Here is a 22693-nt window from a genome sequence, read left to right on the forward strand (position 1 = left end):
CAAGCCCGTTCTGTTTACTTTAGCAAAGAGGCAACAGAGCAGGGATTTATATGGAAGGCCGGCTGGTGTATTGAGCTACAAAAAAAAAACAAAAAAAACCTCTTTTTAAAAAAGATGCTCGAGTGAGTTCGCTTAGAAGTCAAAAGCACCGATGAAGCTCTCCTTCCAGCTTTAATTTGTTAAGACTTGCTCTGCTTAATAAAACCAGCAAACAAATAAACACTGAAGTTCCAAACGATGGGTTTTGCATCCCTGTAGGACAGGGATATCCAACTCTTATTTCATTGAGAGCCGGCACAGGGCTGTGTTTGACCTTGGCGGGGCTGGGGTGGGCGTGGCCCGTGGCACGACAAAACTGTGCTCCACTAAAGCGCGCCCGATTAAACCGCGTCATCAGCAGGGCAACAACAGCGACCGCAGAGAAAAAAGGGCGCTTTAAATAGCGCTTTGAAAGCAAGCCGATTCACGTTAAGGTAAGGGTTAGGTTTAGGGTTAGGTTAAGGGTTAGCGTTAGGTTTAGGGTTAGGTTTAGGGTTAGGTTAAGGGTTAGGTTTAGGATTAGGATTAGGTTTGGGGGGGTTAGGTTTAGGTTTAGGGGTTAATTTTAGCTTTAGGGTTCACAGCGTGCTTTTTTCGTCGCGCTGTGATGACGTCAGCTACGCAGTTTTGTCGAGCGCGCTTTAGTCGAACGCGGTTTTGTGGTGGAACCGGCGTGGCCAGCTCAATGTCATGCATGTCAGGGGCGCCTGTGGTGGCCTGAGCACTCTGCCTAGCAAAAACGGGCTCCCGAGCTCCATTTTCGGCTGCCACGGACTCCTGCAACGGACTCCTGCAACTGTCTGCCAGCGAAAACGGAGTTTGGGAGTGCTGCCCGCGGCCCTTATGAGCTCTGTTTTCAGTTGCGACGGCCTCCTGCATCCCTCTGTCAATGAAAAGGGAGCTGGAGAAGGCTGCACAATAGCAATAGTTAGACTTATATACCGCTTCATAGGGCTTTCAGCCCTCTCTAAGCGGTTTACAGAGTCAGTATATTGCCCCCAACAACAATCCGGGTCCTCATTTTACCCACCTCGGAAGGATGGAAGGCTGAGTCAACCTTGAGCCGGGGAGATTTGAACAGCCGAACTGCAGAACTGCAGTCAGCTGAAGTAGCCTGCAGTGCTGCATTTAACCACTGCGCCACCTCGGCTCGCACACACTGACCAGTGGTGAAATTTATTTATTTTTTTTACTACCGGTTCTTTGAGCGTGGCTTGGTGGGTGTGGAAAGAGAAGGATATTGCAAAATCTCCACTCCCACCCTACTCTGGGGCCAGCCAGAGGTGGTATTTGCCGGTTGTCCGAACGACTCGAAATTTGCTCGTGCGCCCGCATGCACAGTTCAATTAAAATTGTTCTGCGCATGCGCGCACCTTAAATACAAGATGGCACCAACAGCACCGACCAGAGAACTGGTTTGGGGGCGTGGCAGATCCGGATCGCTGCTGGTTCCAGCAACCCAGCGAACACCAAAGAAAATTCAAAGACTCTGGCACATACTTGGAAATGCAAAGAAATATTCTCTGTGGCCTACAAAGGTGCCATTCTCGACGCATTTCTATTAATGAACATCAAAAAGGTGCCTTACAACTTTTGAAGGAGAGGTTTGTTTGCTTTCCTATTTACCTTTTGGGTTCAAATCTGCTTCCTCCTGCCAAAATCCTTCAGAAGGTAAAAACGCTGCCAAAGCGAAATGAAGAGAAAAAAATAAATACCAGCAGTTTGTTCTTCTTTTAAAGAAGAAGATTTGGCTGCAGGTTTAACTTTATCGAGTATAATTAAGTTTTCCACCTGGCCAGAAAATAAATGAATGGAAGGAAGGAAGGAAGGAACGAACGAACGAACAAATGAATAAATGGTAACTTTTGTTCTGGAGCATCTCTAGAAATCACAAAATAGACCTCTGTTTAGAATCTCAAAATGCTGTACAGGTAATCCTCGACCTACCATCACAATTGAACCCAAAAGTTTTGTCCTTAAGTGAGACATTGTTTGAATTTTGCCCCATTTTACGACCTTGCCTCCCATAGTTGTTAACTGAATCACTGCAGTTGATCAGTTAGCAGCCTGGTTGTTAAGTGAATCTGGCTTCTCCATGGACTTGGTTGTCAAAAGGGGTCACGTATAACCTTAGGACATTGCAATGGTCATAAGTATGAATTGGTTGCCAAGCATCCGAATTTTGATCACATGACCGTCGGGATGCTGCAAAGGCAGAATAACGCAACAACTAGAGTTGGAAAGGGCCCTGGAGGTCTTCTAGTCCAACCCCTTGCTCAAACAGGAGACCCCATACCATTCTGAACAGATGGTTCTCCATTCTCTTCTTAGAAGCTTCCAGTGATGGAGCACGCGGCCTGCCTCCGCCGGGCAAGCCCGCTTCGCCGGCCCCAGGAGAGCCTCAGCCGCCGCCGCTTCCACGTCCTCCGCCGCCAGCGCCCCCCCCGGAGGAAGAGGCAGGGCGGGCAGCGTCGGCGGCCCCACTCGGGCCCCCCGCGGGCTTCCTGCTGCCCCCCCGCGGCTGAGCTGGACCCTTCCCGTGGGCTGCTGCTGATGGGCAGCCCGCTTTGCCCCATGCCCGCTGCCGCTGTCAGCTGGAGGAGGAGGGCTACCTTTGGAGGCAAAGAACGAAGCATGTAGAACGCCCTTCTGTCGCCGCGCTGTTGTCGCGGCGGTGATGATGCGCGGTGATGACGTCGCGGCTTTAGCGACGCGGTTTAATCACCGCTATTTTGACGAGTGCGGTTTTGTCGTGCCACGATTCCCTTCTCCTATTCTATTTATTTACATTATTTTTATTTTATGATTACTTTATTATTTTATTTATGTTATGTTACGTTATTTTATTTTATGATTATTTTACATTATTTTACATTATTTTATCTTATTATTTTACTTATGTTGTTATTTTATTTTTTGATGTTTTACTTTACTTTTATTATTTTATATTTTATAGCCATTTGTCTGAAGTGGTGTAAGGTTTCCTGCCTAAGCAGGGGGTTGGACTAGAAGATCTCCAAGGTCCCTTCCAACTCTGTTATTCTATTCTATTCCATTCCCTTCTCCTATTCTATACTACTCTACTGCACTGCACTCCATTCTATTCCCTTCTTCTATTCTATTCTATACTACTCTACTCTACTCTATTCCCTTCTCCTGTTCTATTCTATTTATTTACATTATTTTTATTTTACGATTACTTTAGTATTTTATTTACATTATGTTACTTTATTTTATTTTATGATTACTTTAGTATTTTATTTATGTTACGTTATTTTACTTTATGATTATTTTACTTTATTATTTTTTTTATGTTATTATTTTATTTTTATTTCAGCCAAGGAGTCCCGTTGTCCCGTACTTTAGGTCCGATTGTTTCCCTCCCAGCTGCTGGAAAACCAGACAGCTGAACTGTGTTGTGTTTGGGACACATAACATTTAAATGGATTTGTTATGTCAGCGGTGATGAGCCCTTTGTGAGAAGTGACAGCCGGATTCCATTGTTCTCCGCTTTCCCAGACTTTCTCTCCAAGGATGGGGGGCCTCCAACGTAGCTCGGTTGTTGATGAAGCAGCCATTCATACAGATGGACGGAGTGGGGGGTGGGAGATGGGGAAGGCAGGCAGATGGAAAGAGGGCTGGCCAGCCCCACAGGAAGAAAGCTTATGGGATACTTTTGGGGAGAAATAAAGGGGGCTTGACAAAAAATAAAACGAACAGCTGGGGAACTACTTATAAACTGACCCCCCCCACCCGCTTTGAAAACTATCCGGCATGGAAGGTAGCTTGAACTTCATTGGTGTCCAAAGCACCAGAAGGCAGATCAAGAAACAATGGATGGAAACTTATCCAGGATAGAAGCAACCTGGAATTAAGGAGAAACGTCCTGAGAGTGAGGGCAACGAACCCGTGGAACAGATTGCCACTAGAGGTTGTGGGTGCTTCATCACTGGAGGTCTTTAAGAAGAGATTGGACAACCATTTAGGTGAAATGGTGCATGGCAGAAGTGTCAAATTCAATTTCATTGTGGGCCGCATCAAGGTTGTGTTTGATCTTGGAGGGGGGGCGTGGCCAGCTCGACATCATGTGTCAGGGGCACCTGTGGTTTGCTTAAGAACTGCGCCAATTCACTTATTAACTGCCATAAAAACAGTAGAAAGATCTAAACTGGTTATGTAGTATCTGGACTGATGACCACAATGACTTTTGACAGAAATTTCAATCCCAATTGTTGTGTAAGTTGAGGACTATCTGTACAACAATTAACCTAGGCAAAAGTGAGTGATTTCCTTTCCTTTCTTATTTTTATCTCCCTCTCCTTTCCTTTTCTTTCCTCTTCTTTTCTCTTCCTTTCCTTTTCTTTTACTTTTCTTTCCTTTCCCTTTTTCCCCTTTCTTCCTTCTTTCCTCTTCTTTTACTTTTCTTTATCTTCCCTTCCCTTTCTCCTTTCTTCCTTTCCCCTTTTCTTTCCTTTTATCTTCCCTTTCCTTTCCACTTTTTATTTTCTCCTCTTCCTTTTCTTTTATCTTCCTTTCCCTTCCCTTTCCACTTTTTATTTCTTCTTTCCTCTTCTTCTATCTTCCTTTCCTTTTCTTTTATCTTCCTTTCCTTTCCCCTTCTTTTTCCCCTTTCTTCCTCCTTTCTTCTTCTTTCCTCTTCTTTTCCTTTTCTTTATCTTCCCTTCCCTTTCTCCTTTCTTCTTCTTTCCCCTTCCTTTCATTTCCTTTTATCTTCCGTTCCCTTTCCACTTTTTATTTTCTCCTTTCCTCTTCCTTTCCTTTTTATCTTCCTTCCCTTCCCTTTATTTTATTATTTTTATGGTTTTCCTCCTCCCCTTCTTCTGAGATTCGGGATGATTAGAATAAAAAGGTGACAGACAGAGAGGGCTCCTGCAGTTGTTTTAAAATCACAGCAGACGGCAATTAACAACATGGGAGCCAGCTGCTTATCTGGCCAGATAAAGCTTCTTAATAGGGAATTCCACTCCAAGAATGGTTTCTGCAGATGCAGGGCTTCATACTTCAAAGTGTGTGTGTCTGTGTGTGTGTGTGTGTGTGTGTGTGTGTGTGTGTGTGTGTGTGTGTGTGTGTCTGTGTATTTCTGAAATGTTCATCCCAGATTGCTGAAAAAGCTTTCTTAGCCAGCAACCTGAGCCATGCCTTTCCTATAAAAAAAATAGAGGGGTATTGGGGATTTATTCTGTGGAGGGAGGGTTATGTACAGGTTAGGATCCGATTTCCCATTTGGAATAGGATAGGATAGGATAGGATAGAACAATGGAATGGAATAGAATAGAATAGAATTAGAGAAAGAATGGAATAGAATAGAATAAGAGAAAGAATAGAATAGAATTAGAGAAAGAATAGAATAGAATAAGAGAAAGAATAGAATAGAATTTGAGAAAGAATAGAATAGAAAGAGAAAGAATAGAATAGAATTAGAGAAAGAATAGAATAGAATAAGAGAAAGAATAGAATAGAATTAGAGAAAGAATAGAATAGAATTAGAGAAAGAATGGAATAGAATAGAATAAGAGAAAGAATAGAATAGAATTAGAGAAAGAATAGAATAGAATTTGAGAAAGAATAGAATTAGTGAAAGAATAGAATTTGAGAAAGAATAGAATAGAATTTGAGAAAGAATAGAATAGAAAGAAAGAATAGAATAGAAAGAAAGAATAGAATAGAATTAGAGAAAGAATAGAATAGAATTAGAGAAAGAATAGAATAGAATTAGAGAAAGAATAGAATAGAAAGAGAAAGAATAGAATTAGAGAAAGAATAGAATAGAATAAGAGAAAGAATAGAATAGAATTAGAGAAAGAATAGAATAGAATTAGAGAAAGAATAGAGTAGAGTAGAATAGAATAGAATAGAACTCTTTATTGGCCAAATGTGATTGGACACACAAGGAATTTGTCTTTGGTGCATAAGCTCTCAGTGTACATCAGGAGAATAAAATACATCCATCAAGAATCAAAAGATACAACACTTAGTGACAGTCAAGGTTACTAATGAGCAATCAAATCGTACTAGGAAACAAAAACAATAGAATAGGAATAGAATAGAATAGAACTCTTTATTGGCCAAGTGTGATTGGACACACAAGGAATTTGTCTTTGGTGCATAGGCTCTCAGTGTACATCAGGAGAATAAAATACATCCATCGAGAATAAAAAGATACAACACGTAGTGATAGTCAAGGTTACGAATAAGCTATCAAATCGTATAATATAAATTGAAAGATACAAGCAATATGGTTATAGTAATAAGAATGAAAAAGCAAAAAAAAAAAAGCTTTGCACAAAATCTTGCGTTCTTCATCTCAGGCCTACGGGTGCCTCGAGAGTTACCTCGAGGTAAGATGGGCGGCCAATAAATTTGACAAATAAATAAAATAAACCCTCCCAGCCCTTCCGTTCTATGATTCTTAAAATAGACAGTTCAATTCACCTGGTTGGTTGAATCGATTTTGTTAAGCTGCCCATCACAACAACCTTCTGTTTTTTTTCCTTTTCTGTTTCTCTCTCTCTCTCTCTCTCTCTCTCTCTCTCTCTCTCTCTGTGTGTGTGTGTGTGTGTGTGTGTGTGTATTTATTTATATTTATATTTATATTTAGTTGGGTTGGATTTTAAAAAGGCAACTTTACTGAAGTTATTTTTATATATATAAATATATATATAAAATAACTTCAGTAAAGTTGCCTTTTTAAAACCAAACCCAACTCAAAAAAAAAAGCCACAACTGTTCTTGAACAAGGAATTAGCTGATGCGTTTTTAACCTTGTTTGTTTTTATAGCCATCTCTTCCATTAACACTCTCTTCCTTCCCTCAAATTCGCCTGGCAGGGCAAATAATAATAATAATCATAATATTGAAAGCACGGGATTCATGGAAAAAGACTGAGATCGTTATTTAGATTATCAACCTTAATTTTGGGCTGGTCATGTTGAGTAAACAAATACGAATTGCTGCTGAGGAAATGTAACCTTTCGGTTTACTATTCGTCATCAAAACGATTGCAAATCTCAAAAAAGGTGGTTCCAAAATCCACTGTAGGTTGTCCTCGACTTCCAACAGTTCATTTAGTGACGGTTCAAAGTTACAACAGCACAGGACAAAGGTGACTTGCGATGGTTTTTCGCACTTAATGACCATTGCAGGATCCTCATGGTCACATGATCAAAATTCAGATGCTTGGCAAGTGGTTCGTATTTATGACGGCCCCGGGATCCCCTTTTGCGACCTCCTGACAAGCAAAGTCACTGGGGAATCCAGATTCACTTAACAACTGTGTTAATAACTTAGCAAATGCAATTATTCACTTAACAATGGTGGTGAGAGAAGTCATAAAATGGGACAAACTCGCTTAATAAATGTTCCACTCAACAACATAAATTTGGGGCTTATTTGTGGTTGTACCCCGAGGACTAAGAAGAATTCAGATATGGGCTTGCAATTATTTTGAAAAAGATTTGGTTTGCATCAGCATTGGCCAACCTGCGGCTTTGTCCCTGGTAGAATTCCTGCCTCTCTTTGCATCCTTACAATGTCCACCTCCCGATGGTTGTAATCTACTACCGGTAGGAGGCACCAGGCCCTGACGTGGGGCGGATCCTTACTGTAAGATGGTAACTTAAGTAGACTAGAAACCACTGAGGTTGTAGGGCAGGGGTGTCAAACTCGATTTCATTGAGGGTTGCATCAGGCTTGTGTTTGACTTTGGGAGAGGGACAATGTGGGCGTGGCTGGGGTAGGCGTAGCCAAGGGGCATGGCCAGCTCAACGTCACTCGTGTCTGGGGCACCTGTGGTGGCTAAGTGCTAAGGCAGGACTTCCCTCACTCTCATTATAATCCCATTCCTCCTTCCCTTCCTTCCTCCCTCTCTCCCTCCCTTCTTCCTTCCAACCAACCAACCAACCAACCTTCCTTCTATATCCGTCCGTCCATCCATCCATCCATCCATCCATCCATCCATCCATCCATCTATCTATCTATCTATCTATCTATCTATCTATCTCTATTTCTATCTCTATATATGGTTATCTATCTATCTATCTATCTATCTATCTATCTATCTATCTATCTATCTATCTATCTATCTATCTATCTATCAGTGGTGGGTTCCTACTGGTTCGGACTGGTTCAGACGAACCAGTAGTGGTTTAGTGGCCTGGGTCACTAGAACCGGCAGGTACTCAGGCGTGCCACCCCCGAACCGGTTCCCCGGTCGTCACCGTCGCCATCTTGTTTTTCAGTTCTGCACATGCTCAGAATAATTTCTATTGGACTGCGCACAGGAGCGAATCAGCAGTAGTGCCGTCCGGAACCCACCTCTGCTACGTATCTATTCTATCTTCTTAACCTCCCATCTCCCTCACAGAAGGTTCCAAAAGTAGTCAAACAACCTCTAGCAGAAATGGAAGTTGAAAGCTTAAGATTAAACAAAAAGAATCAGACGACTGCCATTTTCTTTTCTCTCGATCAGCAAATACGTTAATAAGATTTGGAGTTGCACCAGTAGTTAACCATTGTACGGATGTAATAAAAACTAGCATAGTTAAGAAAATTCTGGGGATAACTGTTTGTTTCTTCCCAAAACAGAACCCTTCGCATGGAAGGGAGGTGAGAAAAGTATTCAGTGCCTCTGGAATGGCTTAATTATTAACCCCTAGAGAAACAGATAATATTTTTTTTCCAGTCACCTCACACGAACTACAGTCCGTGTTTTCTATTTCTTTTACTTGCAAAGCTCTGGTGCAGCCGGTTGATTTCCTTAAAATGTAAATATATACGGTGTATATATTTGAGTTCTGTGAGTTCTAGTCCTGCCTTAGGCATGAAAGCCATCTGGGTGACCCACCTCACAGAGTTGTTAGCTGTGGGGAAAATAGAGAGGGGTGCTGAATACATTCGCCATCTTGAGTTATTTGTGAAAATAATAAAGGCGGGATATAAATAAACCATCACTGGAAAGGACCCCAATGTTGAGAAAGATGAAAGGCAAAAAGGAGGACAGCAGAGGCTGAGAGGATTAGATAATGTCATTATTGGGGTAAATTCCATGAGACAGTGGAGGTCAGGCGGGCCTGGTGCGTTGTAGGCCATGGTGTGGCGAAGAGCTGAACACGCGTCTGTGGAGAACCCAATCAGATAACAAATAAAGGAATGGAATGACTAATAGCAGTGTCAATGTAAACAATTTTTCGAGGTGGTGATAGCATATATCTATAGATATATCGATCGATCGACGGACAGATAAAGACAGACAGAGAGATCGGGGTGTCAAACTCGATTTCATTGAGGGCCGCATCAGGGTTTTGTTCGACCTTGGGGGGGGGGGGAAATAGCCAGCTTGATATCACTCGTGTCAGGGGGCGCATGTGGTGGACCCAGCGCTCTGCCCGTGAAAACTCAGGAGGGTCGCACGCAGTCTGGTTTTACTAGCAGAGGGTTGCAAGTGGCCGTTGCAGCCGAAAACGAAGCTCAGGAGGGGCTTGTGCACTGTGAGCTGGTCCTTCACTGTTTCCAGGGCAGTGCCGTGGGCCGGATCTGGCCTGCGGGTCTTGAGTTTGACACCCCTGAGATAGATAGATAGACAGACAGACAGATACAGATACAGATATTTTGAGGATGAGAAGTCTTAACCTTCTTTCTCTTTTCTTGTCTCCCTTCTTTCCAGGGTTATGACCGGCTACAGAAACATTCCGTGGTTCACTACGATCCAGAGCTACCCCAGGATTTCACCAGTGACACCTTAAAATCACGGCACCAGCAAAGAAATAGCAACCAACATCATCTCGACTGGTCGTTGACATCTGAGTCTGGATCGACATCTCAAGCTTGCTTCGTTGCTCCGGAGTCAAACCGAGAAGCCACTAATTCCCCTAAAGTCTCGGGGTTAGAGGCTGGGCTGTCATTCAGCAAATCTCAAGTTAAGAAGGCAAATTCCAGCAGCGCCTGGGCTCAGCTGACCAGTGGTGGTAGTAACAAAGACCATTCCTCTTGCACTGCAGCCCCGGGGTCAAACTCTCTTGGATTAGCTTCTCAGTCTAACAATCTGGTTGACTGCAGTGGATTTTTGAATCAAGAGGGAGGGGGACAAGCAGACCCCCTCGATCAAACCAGCACTAGCTCCAAGAAAAAATCCAGTAAGAAAGACTTAATCAACCAGACCACCCTAAATACAGACCTAGAATGGGTGAAGAACCCTCAGAAGTCATTGGAAGGCCAACCCAATGTCAACATGGATGGCAAAAAGGAACCCAGCGCAACCAAGTCACCGTCGCCCCGGCAAAGCCCAAACTCAGCCAACCTGTCTGAAAATGATACGAGCCACGTGCGAATTACTATCCCGATCAAAGGTCCAATAGGGGAACCACCTGGCCACAAAAGGAAGAAAAGACAGTCAACCAAAGTTGCTCCCGACAAGACAGAGAAATCTCCATTTCCTGGGCAACCTGTAAGCAGTGATGTAGCCAGCCGGAGTAGCACCCAGGTAGACTTGTGTCAGAAAGATCCCCGTGTCACAAAGCCAGCGAAAGCTCCTGAGATCGAATCTCCCTCCGTGGTAACCATGGAAAAAAGCGAGATGACCAATAAATCACCCTCGAGCAACGCGACCAGGCTCAAAAAGACGCCAACCGTCACGTCCGTTCCGGTGACAAATGATATCCCTGCCCCCGGCAAGCATTTAGAGATTCAGCACCCCAAATTTTCAGCCAAACGAAGGTGGACTTGTAGCAAACCTAAAAGCATGTTCCGGGAACCTTCTCTGAGTCCATCTGAGAAACTGATGTTAGAACCTCCATCTGCTTATCCCATAACGCCATCCAGCCCTCTATATACCAACACAGACAGTCTGACGGTGATCACTCCCATCAAGAAGAAGAGGGGCCGACCCAAGAAACAACCTTTGCTCACCGTCGAGACCATCCATGAGGGAACATCCACCAGCCCAGTCAGCCCAATCAGTCGGGAGTTCCCGGGTACAAAAAAAAGAAAGAAGAGGCGAAACTTGGTGAACCTGACTCAGATGCCTTTGGGAGAGGAACACTCGGCCGGTGAGTTGAAATTTCACAAAAAGGTGGGTAAACTTGGTGTCCTGGATAAGAAGACCATCAAGACTATCAACAAAATGAAGACCCTCAAGAGGAAGAACCTCTTGAGCCAGATCTTATCGTGTTCCAGTAACATATCTTTGAAAGCCAAAACCCAGCCACCGGCCACCTCGGGGGCTCCAACGATCGACGCGAGGTTAGGAAAGCAAATCAATGTGAGCAAACGAGGGACGATCTACATAGGCAAGAAGAGAGGAAGAAAGCCAAGATCTGAGTTGCAGTCTCCACAGGAAGACCCTAAGGCGGTCATCAAACATTTGAGGCCTGTATCTAGCCAGCCCGATCACCCAGCCGTGCCTTCAACCTTGCAATCTCTCGTGACGTCCTCACCAGCAACGGTTCACCCACTGTCCATGCAGCTAGCGGGCTCTCACGACAACCTTAGCCCTGCCAGGACCGACACCAATTTTTCAGAGTTAAAGACAATGCCAAATCTACAACCCATCAGTGCACTCCCCACCAAAACTCCAAAAGGAATCCACAGCGGGACTTGGAAGTTGTCCCCACCCAGGCTCATGGCCAATTCTCCTTCCCACCTGTGCGACATCGGTTCTCTGAAGGAAATCACATTGTCTCCTCTGAGCGAGTCCCACAGCGAAGAAACCATCCCAAGCGACAGCGGGATTGGTACAGACAACAACAGCACCGCCGACCAAGCCGAGAAGACTTCAGAATCGCGTCGAAGATACTCCTTCGATTTCTGTAGTCTGGACAACCCAGAAGCTGTCCAGTCGGACACCAGCAGTAAGAACAGGCACAGCCACCGGCCAAAGCATCTCATGGTGGACAACTTTCTCTCCCACGAGTCCATGAAGAAGCCAAAGCACAAGAGGAAGCGGAAAAACCTACAGAACAGAGATGACCTCCAGTTCCTGGCTGATCTAGAGGAACTGATCAGTAAGTTCCAAGTCTTCAGAATTTCTCACCGAAGCTACACGTTCTATCACGAGAATCCGTACCCCAGCATTTTCAGGATCAACTTTGATCCCTACTATCCTGTGCCATATATCCAGTACGACCCATTGCTGTATCTTCGCAGGACCTCCGACATGAAGTCTAAGAAAAAGCGCGGTCGGCCTGCCAAAACCAATGACACCATGACGAAGGTGCCTTTCTTACAAGGGTTTGGTTACCCTATTCCCAGCGGGAGTTACTATGCACCCTACGGAATGCCTTACACATCAATGCCTATGATGAACCTGGGCTACTACAGTCAGTACCCGGCCCCGTTGTACTTGTCTCACACCCTGGGCACGGCATCTCCTTTCATGAGGCCGACAGTGCCCCCTCCCCAGTTCCATCCAAGTTCTCACATGAAGATGCCCAACACTGCCAAGCATAAAGCCAAGCACGGCGTCCACTTGCAGACGCCCGTAGGGATGGGCCTCGGAGAGGTCCATTCCTCGTTGACCTCTGCCAAGGTGTCGGGGACCAGCTTATCCAGCGGCCGACTTCACAAAAGGAAACACAAACATAAGCACAAACACAAGGAGGAGCGGATATTGGGGGCTCACGATGACCTCAGCAGCCTCTTTGCAAGCAAGTCACCGGGCTTCTCCAGCCATTCGGTGGGGGAGAGGCTAAATGTCTCCGAGAAAGACATCTCCTTGTTGACCGAGAAAGGCAAACACAAGGACAAACAGAAGCACCAGCACTGTGAAGCTGGGCACAAGGGGGGGTCCAAGAGTAGCTTCGAGGTGGACACCCTCTCTACGTTGTCGCTCTCCGACACTCAACAGTGGGTCAAGGAGAAGAACAACTCAAGCAGTGATGATCCCTGCCTGAAGAAGTACGCTGGGAACACAGAGAGCAGCACGAGAGCCGATGTGATGGATGTCTTTGGCGAGATGAGTTCCGCCAGCGACAAGCGTGACGGGGACTCCAGTGGAGCAAAGAGAAGGAGCTTTGACGGATTTGGGACCTACAGGGAGAAGGACTTTCAGACGTTCAGAGCAAGTAGGAAGGACAGGAACTCGTACGATTCCTCAACTGTTTCAGGTAAGAGATTTCCCTCCGCAATGAACTGTCTCTTTCTAGGCACACAGATGACTATTTCATGATGTTTAACAACTGTGTTTATATCTAATCTGTTGTCTATAATCAAGCACACATCATCCATCCTAAGTGTTTGCTGGATGTAGGTTTCCACTGACCACTTTTGACGAGAACCATACAAAGATGGTTTGAAGGCCTCTGGCAAAGGAGAGTTCATATGTTGTATATCCCCTGACTGCAATTGTTATTGTTAGGAGATTCTTAACTGCTGTCTGGTTGAACTTCCTTCCTTGTAGCTTTGACGTTTCGGTTCTGATTCTGGGGCAGTAGAGAATAAGTCCATGTCTTTTCAAGGTGGCAATTCTTCAGATGTTCCAAGAGTGCTATTCAGTTGTCTGTTTGTGCTAACGAATTGTGACTTAGAAGAATTGTGTGTCTGTCTGTACTTTCCAAGATAGCATTTATAAGTGCAGGTAGTCCTCAATCTAATTAAACTAGACAATTAAAGTAGACCAAAAAAAAAGTCCAGTTGCCGATATCTTCTAAACGCCATGCTGTAGCAGCAATTACTTGGCAAGAAGTCAGCAACTGATCTTCACTCTAATGAATGGAACTAATTGTCTCCTGCAAACTCCCCTCCCCTTTCGCTCCAACCTCCCCGTCTTCCCCCAACCTCCTCACTGTCTGAATCTGCTGCCAGATCTGCGGGCCACTGGCGGGCCACAAAACTAAGCTGTCAATCAGGATGAAATTAGTTTGTCATGGTTTTATTGTCACAAATCCTAGGTTGGTTGACTATCCAGATGTTCATAAAGATGCAGTTGAGTCATCTTTTCAAAGATGTTGCCCAGTATATAGATCAAGCTGAAAAGTCTGCAATTTCTTTTCCTTTTTGAAGGTGGGATGATATTTGCTCTACTCTAGTCTCCTAAGAGTTCTTAAAGATTACCAAGAATGATCTTGTAGTTGCATTCATCACATACTTCAGTAATCTGGGATTTGGCCAGTGGTGAAATTCATTTTTTTTTACTACCAGTTCTGTGGGCGTGGCTTGGTGGGCATGGCAGGGGAAGGATACTGCAAAATCCCCAATCCCACCACACTCCAGGGGAAGGATACTGTTAAATCTCCATTCCCTCCCCACTCCAGGGGAAGGATGCTGCAAAATCCCCATTCCCTCCCCACTCCAGGGGAAGGATACTGTTAAATCTCCATTTCCACCACACTCCAGGGGAAGGATGCTGCAAAATCCCCATTCCCTCCCCACTCCAGGGGAAGGATACTGTTAAATCTCCATTTCCACCCCACTCCAGGGGAAGGATACTGCAAAATCTCCATTCCCTCCCCACTCCAGGGGAAGGATACTGCAAAATCCCCATTCCCTCCCTACTCCAGGGGAACGATACTGTCAAATCTCCATTCCCTCCCCACTCCAGGGGAAGGATATTGCAAAATCTCCATTCCCTCCCCACTCCAGAGGAAGGATACTGTAAAATCTCCATTCTCTCCCCACTCCAGGGGAAGGATTCTGCAAAATCCCCATTCCCTCCCCACTCTGAGGCCAGCCAGAGGTGCCATTTGTCGGTTCTCCTAACTACTCAAAAATTCCGCTACCGGTTCTCCAGAACCTGCTGAATTTCACCCCTGATGTAGTCCTTGAATTCAACTACGTTAGCTCTCTTCTTGTCCTCTCTTTGTCTAATTTAAGCTTTCCTCAGAAGGGATAAAACCATGATGGAGCCTTCCATTTCTCTTCTGAGGGAAGACAGACGCAAAATCGGAATTAAGAAGTTCTGCCTTTTCGTTCTGCCCACTTTTTCTTCCGATGGATCTGTACTTTCTTTTGACTTTTGTCTCTTATTGTCTCTTATTCCTCATCTACACAAAGAACCTTTTATCCTGGGGGTGGAGGTAGCAGCTATTTTTAGTGTCTTTCACAAGTCTTTCAGCTCTCCTGACAGGCTTTCTCTGGTTTCTGGAGAGTTATCTACTCTTCTCCTTTGTTTTAAGGTTCTCCTTTTCTTTTCGGCATTTAGAGAGTTCTGCCTATTTCCCCATGGACCTCTTTTGAATTCTCACATTTACCCCCCCCCCTCCCTTTCTTGTAGGTATTAATTGCAATTGCGTTTTCAGTATCTCACTTCAAAGAATTTCATATCCTCCCTAAGTCCTTGCCTCCTTCAGCATTTCAAGCCACTGGATCTCAACCACAGTCCATCAAGTCCTGTTCTTCTGAAGACCAGAATAGACTTCTGTGTCCTCTTGGCTCCTCTTCCAGGTATCACAGATATTCCAAACATCTTCAGTTTCTTCCAAAAAATCAAATACTTTCAGTTCTTCAACCAATTCTTCTCTGTTCTTCTTCTTGTGCCATATCTGTCATCGGATGTTGGCGATCCTATATTTTATCAACAGCCGCACGAAAAGTTTTGTCCAAACTGGTCCCTTAGATTCTGAAGCCATGATGTTTCTTCTTCTGCCTGGACCTCGTTTGCCTTCAGTCTTTCCCTGGAGGATTAAGTAAAGGATGTCGTATTTTTCCAGGTGTCGCATCCCAAAATATTCTAACTTTCGTTTTTTTAATGGTTTTGATGATTTCCCTTGGCTTTCCCAGGTGGTTTATCACCTCCTCATTTCTGATTTTGTCAACCCAGCTTAAACGTAACAGCCGCCTCTAAATCCACATTTCAAATGCTTCTAGTCTCTTCAAATGGCTTTCTGTCAGAGACCAACTCTCCACTCTGTAGAGGAGGATAGAAAAGATGCAGCATCTTCTTTGTTGGTGAGAATTAAGTCCATGTTTGGAGACTTCCGTGCTTTTTTCCATCACCCTTTTGACAAATGACAGCGTCAGCCAGAGAGGATAAGAATTTACTGGACTTCTCTTGTGATTCTTGATGGGGTTAGCTTCCCAGCAGATGGTCAAGGATATAGCCACCCACAGCTTCTTTGAAACAAGATGGGGTGCAAATAAATTTAATCAATAAATAAAAGAAATTTAAAAAAAAACCCCATTGAAATCCTCCATCATCTGAAGGGATGATCATTTCATGCAGAAAGAATTCATGTGCATCTTCAGCCTACCCAGATGGTACGTGTTCTATCGCATCATATGTGTCTTCCTAAATTAGGATCTCTTAATTCTTCGGGGTTATTTCACCCCATAATCTGTGCATTAATGAGCATTCTGAGGTTGTGAGTACCATCTACTGGCATTTTGGTTGTAGTGTCCTACGAAAATTTGAGCCCCCACCTTGGCCTGTTGATTTTTCCCTTGTGTTCTGCACATATAGTTTTGGAGTTTTGCCACCTTTCCTTCTCCTGATTTGGTTTAATATCATCCTGGTGACTCAACATCTGTCAAACACTTCCTTCCATTTTTTTTAAGGTGTATCCCATTTCTTCCGAAGAGACCTTCACGCAGGTAGCGTTAATCATTGTCGTAGTACCCAATACTTCTTGGAGACACCACTTGCAGAATCGGTTCTTGGTCTCTGCTTTCCCTTCAAGTGGAAGAATTGATAAAAGATCAGCTTTGCTTCCAATTTCTTCACTTTCCTGTCATAGTCTCCACGGATTTCTTTTTTCCCCAAGGTCTTGTTCTGACCAAGGCTTCCCAAGATCATGAAGCAGACTCCTCATCCTGATAAAACCTCTTCTATTTAGGTTAAAGGGAATTCCTCTTCAGCAAAGTCCGGGCAAATAATCTTTCATGAGATTTCACAACTACTGATGTTTATCAGGCTTGGAGTTGCCAGGCCGATATCTTCCAAACGCCATGCTGTAGCAGCAATTACTTGGCAAGAAGTCAGGAACAGATCTTCACCCGAATGAATTTAAATAATTGTCTCCTGCAAACTCCACTCCCCTTTCGCTCCTCTTTATTGCCTTTGGGAGGGGCCATTCACCATCCACCCGTGCCTTTACTCCCGAGTCCACCCTTGTTCCTTAACTGTTCCCTTCTCCTGGCAGCTCTGTGCATGCGCATATCGGGAACAGGCTCCATCTGTTCTTCTGCCTCACTGATATCCGACTCCGAAGGCAGCTGTTAACTGTCAGACGGCCCTGGCCTCATCTCTGTCTCTGATGCAGAGCCCTCGTCAGAGCCTTCCCCAGACTCCAGGACTGGCCCTTGTTCCTCCCCAACCTCCTCACTGTCGGAGTCTGCCACCAGCTCCGCTAGCCGCTGGCGGGCCACAACAGGTCTCCCATGGCGAGGTCATTCATCCCCATTTGGATGAAGAAGAACAGATGGTTGCTACCGACTTTGAATAATCCTGGTAACCTCTATATCATGCCCTGTAAATGGACATTTGGACCTCCCCGCAATGTCAGAGCAGCTCTGGACCTACCTGCTTTGGTTCTCCTGAACAAGACACCTACTATTGTCGTGACACCTGTCTTCTTTCTGAAGATGATTTTGGGATTTCTCCAATCCTCAGATTCCAAGTGTTTCTTCATTGCTTTACGATACGATTTGTTCAGTCGAATGTTGAACATCCTACAGAGGAAGACCTTCATAATTGGTTCCTTGAATTGTGTTGGTACTCTCCTGATGTTCTTGCTACCTTGAGACAGATTCTTCCACTTGTTTGCCCAAAGGCCTTTTTTACCTCTTCTGCGTTGTCCTCTTCACTTCTCTGCTTTTCCTGAAGGACATGTCTCCTGTCAAAGAGCCTGTCGCCGCTCCTGCTGCATTTCAGGCAGGAAGAAGAACATTGATATACCTTGCCGGTCGTGACGATGGTTTCTTTCTGAGTCACGTTCCTTGGAGGCTTTCCTATCAACTCTAAGCTTCATTAGTCTTCAGCCTTAGTTATGGTGTGTTTGATTAGTCAGTGGTTGAGCAGAGATGGCAAACTCATAAACCGGGTTAATTTGGGAACTGGGTGTTGTGTGAATGCAGACATTCTGCATTAAGTGACTCTTGACCCCCTCTCTGCATGGTTGATAGCAGTCTCCTGGTCCCAGGTCTGTAGATCATCATCATTGTATTCAGTGGAACCTGAATTAAATGGGATAAATTAAATTATATATATTTCCACATATTTTAATAAGTCAGGAGACACATGTATTCTTCAATAGTAGCCATGGAGGGCAGTCAAAAATTAGATAGGTAGGTAGGTAGACAGACAGACAGACAGACAGACAGACAGACGATAGATTGATTGATTGATTGATGATAGATAGAGATTGATTGATTGATAGATGATAGATAGATAGATAGATAGATAGATGATAGATAGATAGATAGATAGATAGATGATAGATAGATAGATAGATAGATAGATAGATAGATAGATAGATAGATAGATAGATAGATAGATAGATAGATAGGCTAGAGAGATTAACTAGATAGCTGAAAGGATACATAGATGATAGATGATAGATAGATAGATAGATAGATAGATAGATGATAGATAGATAGATAGATAGATAGATAGATAGATAGATAGATAGATGATAGATAGATAGATGAAAGAATTGATTGATTGATTGATTGATTGATTGGCTAGATAGCTGGAAGGGTAGACAGATGGAGAATATATACATAGCTAGATAGCTGGAAGGATGGATGGATGGATGGATGGATGGATGGATGGATGGATGGATGGATGGATGGATAAATAAATAAATGTCTCTCTTGACTTATAAAACATGTGGAAAAAGATAGAAGACCTACTACCTCAAACATGGATTTTTATTACTAATCAGAATGGCATCACATGTATCACGATAACAACATGGAAACAATCTCAGTTAACGTTCCTCACTACACAACTCATGTACACAACTCATGTATTTACACCAAGCCATTCTCCTGCGCAGATGTCCATGACCCCAGCTGTTTTAAGCCAGTTCTGTTGCTGGAACAGCAGCTTTAAAGGAGGATAATAGCTAGAGTGATCTTTAAGGGTTTAATATGTTGGATTAATTTTTTTGTTGTTGGTCTAACAAATTACCTCGTTCGAGGTGGAGAAGCTTAAGAGCCGCTAAGTATGATTGAGTAATATGGTTTGTGGTAGGAAGGCTCCTGGGATAGCAAATGTCTAGTGGTTTTCTCCTGTTGCTCCTAGACTTGCCCAACATGAAAAGACACGTTAATCAATCCACCACAAACCAGCCCCCCTCCCCAACCCGCCGAAGCCTTATGGTGGAAAAATGGGAGCATTAGATCACCGCAAAAGTCCCCCGATACCCTGTGGTCCTAAGATATTTAGTTGCATGTAATTTCTAATCATTGCCCCAGCGGAACTTGATGGTAAGAAGCAGTGGTGGGATCCTGCTGGTTTAACAACTGGTCCGATGATCGCATGCTTTGTGCACACCGCCAGTGTTAGCAAAACTTACCTTCCACGTAACCCAGCTGAGGCACAGCAATCCGCTCTGCCACACGAATCAGCTGAGAGGATATACATAGGTAAAGCACAGGGCGAGGGAGGCAGCCTGATTGTTGGAGCAACTGGTCCGCCCGTACCAGTCTGAACCGGCTGAATCTCACCCCTGGTAAGTAGGTATAAAAGTAAGGAGAAACATTGAAAATAATTAATCAATGAAATAGCTTGTCTCTTGCAATTGTGGGCGCTCCATCACTGGAAGTTTTCAAAAAAAAAAAATAGAGTGAACAACAGTTTAACCGGGATGGTATAAGGCGGTGATGGTGAGCCTTTTCGGCACCAAGTGCCCAAACCAGAACACGCCAAAGTGCCGGAAACCCAAAGAGCAGCTGGCCGGGTTGAATATGCACGCTGGCCAGCTGGTCTTTATGTTTCCGGCACACGCATGCCGAAGACCCAAAAACCAGCTGGCCGGTTTTGGGGGCGTTTTCCATCTGTTTTGGGGGGCATTTTTGGCTGGTTTTGGCCGTTTTCAGGCTGCTTTCCAGGCAGTTTTCTGAGTTGTTTTTCGACTGTTTTCAGGCCATTTTCCGGCACTCTATTGCCTGTGAAGACCATAAGTTCCGGAAACTAGAAGAACAACTGGCTACGATGTGTGTGCCCACAGAGAAGGCATGGATGGATGGATGGATGGATGGATGGATGGATGGATGGATGGATGGATGGATGGATGGATGGATGGATGGATGGATGAAGGGAGACTAGTATAGATCTATTTCAAGCTATGTAGCTCTCATCAGCTAGCCATACCCTTACTGGGATTTCAACTTGGGGTATTTTACGTGTTAGGCAGTTTTATTAACCTCTAAGGCACAAGCTATCCTCCCTTATCAGCTGAGCCAAGGGAATGATTAGATGTTTTGTCAAAGCACTGGTACATCCAAATGTAATACAAAATGGTTTCGGCCTGGAAGGCTCCTGGAGTGGGCTGAAAGGCAAAAGGGAAGCAGTATGTTCCCTCCCATATTCGGGCATACCAAGTGCTTTGCCAAACTATTTGTGTGTGTGTGTGTGTGTGTGTGTGTGTGTGTGTGTGTGTGTGTGTGTGTGATAGATATATATATGTGTGTGTGTGTGTGTATGTAGGTATGTATATACACACATACATACATACACACACACACACACATATGTATATGTACACACACACACACACAGAGTTTGGCAAAGTACCTGGTATATGGAAAATACCGTAACAAAGGAACGTAGGTTGCTCTCATGTTATGTATTTGAGGTGATCAGGTGGTTTTTACAAAAGGGGAGTTCCTCCCATGGCGGTCATAATGTTAGAGCCAGCAGCGAAAGCTGCTTGTAGGATTCCAGAGGTGCTAATGTGCCCCCCCCCAAAAAAAATAGATTTTCAAAAATTTCCAGAAAGATGCAGCTGAAAACACTCGGAAAATGAGAGTGACAGTTCTCAGGTGCTTCACAGTCTAGGCACATGCAGAGACACAGAAACGCACACACCCCATTTTGGAAGCCGTGTTTCACGAGGCGGCTGCGTTTGTGGAGAGGTAACCCAGCCATTCATCACCGCTCTTCCGCCGATGCTGCATGTAGATGCGTTCGAGAGATGCCCAAGAGAATGGGAGACCCTCTGCCACCGTTGCTTAGCAACCGATGAATGCAGGGCCCGCCACCGGTGAAGATTCTCCTGCTGCCCTGCCCGTGATCCTGGTTTTGATTATCCAGTGACAAATAAAAAGGAAATAAAATAAAACCCTTCTCCTGGCTTGAAATAAATCTCATTTAGGCTGCAGCTCGGCCGGTGTTTCCAGGCGAACGGAAAGCAGGTTCTGCCTTGTCTTTAGCAGGGGTCTCCAACCTTGGCAACTTTAAGCTTTGGAGGACTTCAATTCCCAGAATTCCCCAGTCAGCTTTCCCTGAAGAGAACCCTCCTCCTTCTCATCATGCGACCCCCCCTGGGTGGCTGTTAAGGGCCAGGAGGGTGTGCACCAGTGGTGGGTTCTTGCTGGTTCAGTCCGTTACGGCCGTACCGGTAGTAGCTGGGAGCAGCTGACAGCGTACCAGTACGGTGGCTCATTGGGACCACCCGTCCGCGTTCTATACCTGCTTTTAAAGCAATCGGCAATTGCACACGCATACGTGTGGCACCTGCGTGAGTCCCAACATGTAGCTGGGTGTCAGGGCGGTGGATTGCGCAGATGTGCGCAGCACGCGTGCATGAACAGGAAGCGTGGCCTCGTGAGCAGTGTACCGGTAGCGATGGTAAGAGCAACCCACCCTTGATGCGTACAAGCAGAGATACCCTCAGGTGAGCAGAGCAGTGCCGCCACCAACGTTGATTTAAAAACCATCCTCCAGGCGGTTTTAAATCTTGCATGGGGGACTTTCACCGCCCAGAGGATGCTTTTCAATCAGCGGCGGTGGCGGCACCACTCAGCTAAAAGGAGTAAAGACGCTCAGGGCGCATCAGGAAAAGGGGGTGTCCTCGCTGAATCTTGCACACCCACCCCGGGGATCAGGGTCAGAGAAAGCTGGAGCGCCCTCGCCAAAAACGTTCGCCCATCAAGCCGGTCAACCCTTCCGCTCCACGCATCTTCGCTGCGTTTTGGCCGAGCCCGGCTGCTTGCTCGGGGAGGGTCTCCCTGCTCATGCATGCCAAATATGGTCCAAAAAATGCAAAATGGTGGTTATAGCACAATCCCTTTGGTCATGTTGCCATCTTATCTCTTTGCTATCCCTTCCTGTGAGTATACCACAATATTTTGGTTGTCATTGTGGCTTCTATAAGAGGGGTGCGGTGGCCTAGAGTTGAAGCTCTTGCCTCACAATCAGGAGGCTATGAGTTCGATCCTAGGTAGAAGCAGATATTTCTCTCTCTGGACACAGTGGGAATATATCTGCTGAAACAAAGCTCTGCATTGGCAACAGGAAAGGCATCCGGCCAGTAATCTCTCAGCTCCATTCAGTTACTCAGACTCCACCCCGCAAGGGATTATGAGGTCGTTAAAAAAGGATGATGATTTCTATACCTATGTCTACCTCGACTTTAAACCACAATGGAGCCCCAAATTTCAATTGCGAAGCAAGACGGTTGTTAAGTGAGTCTTGCCCCATTTTACAATATTTATTAGCACAATTGTTAAGCAAATCCCTGCTGTTTATAAGTTAGTAACC

General features: G+C 44.9%; 1 protein-coding gene across 1 annotated transcript in view; it reads left to right on the forward strand.

Moving 5' to 3' along the window:
• Nucleotides 1–22693, forward strand: part of SETBP1 (SET binding protein 1) — a 301077-nt gene that overhangs the window by 179655 nt on the left and 98729 nt on the right. Inside the window, exon 3 of the mRNA XM_087715277.1 lies at nucleotides 9722–13157. Within this exon, the coding sequence (XP_087571403.1) occupies nucleotides 9722–13157 (3436 nt within the window). The remainder of the gene's footprint in view (nucleotides 1–9721; nucleotides 13158–22693) is intronic.

Source organism: Thamnophis sirtalis, unplaced genomic scaffold (genome assembly GCF_051295495.1).
Source record: "Thamnophis sirtalis isolate CommonGarterSnake01/CBP01778 unplaced genomic scaffold, rThaSir2_p1.2 scaffold_5, whole genome shotgun sequence".
In the NCBI taxonomy this organism is placed as follows: domain Eukaryota; kingdom Metazoa; phylum Chordata; class Lepidosauria; order Squamata; family Natricidae; genus Thamnophis; species Thamnophis sirtalis.